At 40.2% G+C, this 5,992-nt stretch overlaps 1 protein-coding gene across 1 annotated transcript in view; it reads left to right on the top strand.

Annotated features, from left to right (window-relative positions):
- Positions 1-5,992, top strand: part of ggt7 (gamma-glutamyltransferase 7) — a gene marked incomplete in the record, with an annotated part of 16,720 nt that overhangs the window by 4,177 nt on the left and 6,551 nt on the right. Inside the window, 9 exon segments of the mRNA XM_014017291.1 lie at positions 781-909; positions 1,034-1,235; positions 1,690-2,204; positions 2,986-3,212; positions 3,362-3,513; positions 3,600-3,717; positions 3,813-3,880; positions 5,336-5,409; positions 5,545-5,738. Of these exon segments, the coding sequence (XP_013872745.1) occupies positions 1,985-2,204; positions 2,986-3,212; positions 3,362-3,513; positions 3,600-3,717; positions 3,813-3,880; positions 5,336-5,409; positions 5,545-5,738 (1,053 nt within the window).

Raw genomic sequence — 5,992 nt, 5'->3', positions numbered from 1 at the left:
TTGTTACCAACATCTGGTGAAAATTTCATGTCATTAGCACCTCTAGTAATATATTTACTGAGAAAAATGGTGACGTGTTCAATACTTATTTTACCCGCTGTATATGCCAACTGCTGGTGGGCCAAATCAAGCAGCTTGGCAGGCCAAATGTGGCCCACGGGCCCCACCTTGGGCTCCTCTGAACTAGACGATAATGAAAGGAAAAGCAGCCAATGTAAAGACCTTCAGAAGAGCCATGAGATCTAATTAGGACCACCTAAAACTACAATAAAGTCTTGAAGTTAGTGAGCCTAACCACAGCAAAAGTAAGAGTTTCACTTTTACACAGTAGCTAGTTTAATGACAAAGGTACTACTTGTACTTGTAGGAACAGTAAATACTATAAAGAGAAGTGATGAACATTCATGAGGCAAAGAGCTGGGTGTGGTAATCAAGTGTAAATAATCTTTGTGGTCTGAATCTGGGTGTTGTACTCTTGTGCTAAGATTATCTTACACTTGAAACCCTTCTATATAATAGAAGCTTTAACAATGAAAGAAATTGACATAAAACAAAACAGCAGAATGTTTAGGATCGCATGCTCTCTTTTTACTGATCTTCTGCTGTAAATATAGAAAAGCAAAGCAAATAACTATATATAAAACCCTTTGTAAAGTGTCACATTTGAGGTCTTCTCCCAGCTATTAGCAGGCGGCAGAGCAAGAAGACAAAGAGGTTTGAGGGGAGGGACGAAGTTTGTTTCTGTTCACCTGCCATGACCTGTTTGTCCACTCTTTCCAGTTCACCTGTTCTTGGAGGGAGAAAGACAAGAAGGGCTTGAACGGAGTTTGTCTACTGATCACTGAAGAGGAAATGTGTGTTTATTTTTAGCCAGCAACAACAGGGATGGTTTGAATGGCTCTTTAAAAGGTTAGCGAAGCAAGTTTGTTATTTGGACTGAGGTGACTAATTGAGCCTTTAAGCATCTGTGCGGTTTTAGAGTAGAATGTTTATAATTTTAGTTTTAATCACCTAAATGTACTTTTTTTTACAGTGTGTTGTGATTCCAGGCGTCTTGAATACAAGTCTTACCTTGTCGTCATGATATTTGATACGAAGCTAACTTCAGTGAGGCTGCTACTCTGGTCGGGAGTGAATCGGTAGCTCGGTCTCCTCATCTCACCTGCTTTATTTAAAACAGCACTTTACACCGTCGAGGAGGGTTTTTATTCAAACATATGTACGTCACAGCAAAGGTAAGTACCATTAGCACAGATTTAGGCTAGTAAAAACCGAGTTATTTATATGTGGTTAGCTTGTAGCCGTGGTGGATAAATAAACAGGACAGGAAATTAGCCGGTGTTGTACGAAATTCAGTTCCCCTGTGAAAATCTGTTCCCCTTGTGTTGGAAGGCCTGGACCCGTGTTTCTGTCTAAGGTTAACCAGTAGGGGGGAACAGATTTACACAGGGGAACTGGATTTCGTACAACACCTGATCCCCCCACTCTCCATTGGCTCTGTCTGTTCGGGTATTACAAGAAATAATGCTGCATTGTAGACAATTCAGAGCTAACACAGCACCGCATGTCGGCGTTTGTTTTATGCTAATGCTTTTTTTAAAAAAAAAAAAAAGCTTTTTGTTAGCTTAAGTAAATTCCTCTTGTTGTTAAACCAGTCCGTCTGCATGGTTTCACTGYCTTGTGCTGCAGGTGGATGAAAATGCATCATCAGATGTTTTAACTAAAGATAGCAGACGACTGCAGTATGTGCCATAATGCCAAGGGTGAAACTCCAGATCTCAACAGGAGATTCCTTTCGTGAAATCAAAGAACTGATCCAGCATCATCCTTAAAGGGCAAGCCCGGATATTTATCCTCTGTTCGACACCTCAACATCATAATAAGGAGCAAGATGGACATTGTGGCTTAGTTACCTCTCTTCACATCACATCACATCACATCACAAGGTTTTAGGTAACTGTGACTGCAGGGATCAAGACTAGTCATGCACAACCCTGCTCAGGAAAGTGTGGCTGGGTACCCAGGTGGAAGTGTGGTGGATAAGGATGCCAATCCGGAGACAATGCTGGGAAGCGCCTACTCCCCGGTGGACTACATGAGCATCACCAGCTTCCCCAGACTGCCAGAGGACGACACGATGTCTGGAGAGACCACACAGAAGTCTCGAAAGGATGATGACAACGTCCTGAGTGAGCAGGATACAGGTGGGTTTGGCCGTGTCAGATGCTATCAAAAGTGTGTGAAGATAAGCATTATTTTCTGTTAAATTATTATTTTACTTATCTAACAAACTGTTTACATAAGCACAAGGTCAACTGAAGTGTTGTACAAAAAAACAGATATAGGACATAATAAGATACATAGATCGACAAAGGTTAGCGCACACGAAAAGAAAGACAAATAGTAACAATAATAGTAACAGTTAMCAACTGTGACAACTAAGGAACAGTAGAAATGCTCATAATGCTGATACACATTGAGAYTGAGAACAGAGTGAAAGGCAAGGGAATAATAGTATGTTTTTAACTGAGAGAAGGGGACTGCCTGACTTTTCATGGCAGATCATTCTACAACTTTGGACATACAAYAAAAACGGATCTGTAATCTCTGAGTTTAAGCAACTGATCTGCTGACCTAAGGCAGCGCTGTGGGACATATGGGTGCAGTAGATCAGAGATGTAAGAGGGGGCAGAGCTGAGGAGCCATTTAAAAACATACAAAATCCTAAAGTGAATTTGGAAATGAACCAGAAGCCATTGAATGGAAGCTAAAACTAGTGAGATGTGCTCTGTTTTGCTTGTGCCAGTTAAAAATAGGGCAGCTGCATTCTGAATCAGTTGAAAATGAAAAATTGTAATCTGGCTGATTCCATTAAAAAAATGCAATACAGCAATCCAGCCTGGAATTTATGTTCTCTAAAATATTTTAATGGAGTGAGCTGTAAAATGACCGACTGAGTCCTTATTTGCTCTCTGTACACCTCAGATCCAGATCTGTTTCTGAAGTCAGCTCGTCTCCAGCGTCTCCCGTCCTCAGCTTCTGACTTGGCTAGCCAAGACGTTGCGTCGCTACGGGAGACCACCACAGACCCCTTTACCGAGGACTGCGCCTGCCAGCGAGACGGAATGACAGTCATAATCACAGCCTGCCTCACCTTTGCTACAGGGGTCACTGTAGCTCTCATAATGCAGATTTACTTTGGCGATCCGCAGGTTTGGGCGTATGGATATTTCCTGTTATGTGACCAACATTGCAACAGCTCTTTTAAATCAGTAATTATGAGATTACAGGTTGTTTCACTTGCCTCACTCCTCCCACATGAGTGATTTCACAATTAGGCTGTTCTGTTTTTATGTGTCAGGTCTTCAAGCAAGGAGCCGTGGTGACAGATGTAGCTCAGTGTACGTCTCTTGGGTTTGACGTGTTGGGGAAGCAGGGGTCCAGTGTCGACGCTGCCATCACTGCTGCCCTCTGTTTGGGAATTGTCCACCCTCATACCTCTGGTATCGGAGGGTAAGTTGGATCACATTCATTTCAATTTACACAGCTTTACCACTGAGGTGCTACAACTTACTTGAATGGGCTCTGTTGATGTTTAGCGGTGGCGTTATGTTGGTGCATGACATTCGCAAGAATGAGACAAGAGTCATTGACTTCAGAGAAACAGCACCATCTTCCCTCCACGAGGACATGCTGCTTACGAACCTTGATCTTAATGTAAGGAGTTCTTCTTTATTCTGCTTGCGTAAAGCCACACGTCGTCTTTGACACAGCTTTGAACTCTCACTAATGTGAATGTTGTTACCTTTCAGTCAGGCTTGCTAGTGGGAGTTCCAGGCATGCTCAGTGGGATGCACCAGGCACACCAGCTGTACGGCAGGTACTCATKTATTAATACTCTTTATTTTACCTATTTTATATGCTAATAATACCTGCAGACATGACCCTGGTCTGATGAAGTCCTACACTCTTATCTACTTTTATATAGGGAGTCCCAAATTAAGACGTAATTTAAAATGTGAATGCCCAAATAGCTACATGTTCCAGGCTAACAAAAATAAACAAACTATATGTTCAACAATAACAGATTTATTGACCCAAATTCGAACAAGAGATTCAAACGGATGTGACAAAACATTTAACAAGTTTGTCCAATTTGAGTTTTTTGTACCATGTTCAAATCTGCTTTCCGCTTAGTGCCTTTTTCTTTTTTTTCCTGAAAATGCATGCTCCCCACTCTTGTTTGACTGCATTAAAGTGCCTGGGACAAGCATGTCCTTCAAATACAAAAAAAATCAAAGAAAGCATCTTTATATTTAAGAAACTTGGCATAATACAAGAGATTTTACCAATTTTATCACATAACTGGCCTACTTTTATTTGAACTTGGCACAAACAAAGTGAAACAGGAAGTGACATCAAAGAGGATTTTTTTTTTTATAAAAGAAACACCCTGGTTTTTGTTTATCAAAATAATGTTTGAACTCTGACTCTTCTTCACCACTCTCTGATAGAGACTCAAAATAATATAAAGAAAAATCAGATTGTTCTCTACAGTCTGGGTTGTTAGCCACTGTAGCAATGCTCTGTTCAAATGCAGACATTCCCCTTTGACATCACATGCAAATATCTCAACAACTGTTCATCACAGCAGCATGAAATGTTATTTGTGAAATGTTTTCAATCTTATCATTCCAAAAATACATTCATATTTATTACAAAAATTTGGTGCCACAGGCACTTTAAAGCACATTACAAACATACAAAACAACAACATACAAAATGTGTTTTGATTTCTGGTGAACCTCATTCTTCAACCTGAAAAGAAAGTTTAAATTAAACTTAGAGTTACTTTCTTACACATTTTGGTAAAGTCTGAAATCACTTGAGCGGAGCACTACAGAATATACTGCAAAATAATATCAGTTTTCATGGACACCTTGTATTTTAACTAAATTGGTCAGTCTTCTTTGTTTTCAGATTTTCTTATAGGATTAAATATCATAGGCCAGTTTATTCATTGTTTCCTGTTTTGTGTAGAATAGCAAATGCTCAACATTTAAAACAGTGTTTGTAAAGATGTAAAAGTATTACTGAGGTTCTCTGAGGAATAAGTCATTTCCTGTTGTCCAGCCGTTGAGCTGTAATTACTGTAATTATTCTGCTCTGGATGTCTTCATGCTACATTATTAGCACAAAGGGAAATGGGATGCCTTGATTTAGCGGTTTTCCTTGTGTGTCGTCATTCAATGTGAAATGATGTGGAATATCTGTTGAGTATTTTTAAAACGTGGGGTTAAACACAGATCGTTTTAGACGCTCTTTGTTCTTCCAGGTTACCGTGGAAGGATGTGATTTCCATGGCAGCAAATGTGGCCAAAAATGGATTTAATGTTACTCATGATTTGGGTAATTATAGATAATTACTTTGTCAAAGACTCCAAAACACAGTGGTGTGCTCTGCAGGCCTCCCTGCTGCTTTTATTAAATTAAACAACACAAACCTGTATCACCACCTCATCTACCTGTCCTGTTTCTCTACAGCTGAAGCTCTGGCGAAAGTTAAGGGCCAAAACATGTCGGCTGCATTTCGGGAATTGTTCCTCCCCAACGGCCAGGCCCCCCTCCCTGGACTGTTCACCCGACGTGTTGATTTAGCCAACATTTTGGATGCTGTTGCAGTCAAAGGAATATCTGAGCTCTACAGCGGAGAACTGGCACAGGAATTGGTGGCCTCAGTAAGAAAATATGCTTTTACTCTGATTATAAGAGTAGTCTTTAATTCTGTGTAATCAAATGCAACCGGCAAACACAAGGTGCCATTTTACTTTCACTTGAGCTTTTGTATTATTTGTAAGCCAAAATTTAACGATGTAATACTCTTGATGAGTCAAAAAAAAAAAGAGAAATTCTGTTTGGTTTGAAAAATAGGCTACGTTCACACTGCAGGCAAATCCGACCCAAATCCGATTTTTTTTGACCCATCTGACTC

Source organism: Austrofundulus limnaeus, unplaced genomic scaffold, assembly GCF_001266775.1.
Source record: "Austrofundulus limnaeus strain Quisiro unplaced genomic scaffold, Austrofundulus_limnaeus-1.0 Scaffold3, whole genome shotgun sequence".
Lineage (NCBI taxonomy): Eukaryota > Metazoa > Chordata > Actinopteri > Cyprinodontiformes > Rivulidae > Austrofundulus > Austrofundulus limnaeus.
The sequence above is the reverse complement of the archived record's forward strand: the minus strand, read 5'-3'. Positions and strand labels throughout refer to the sequence as shown.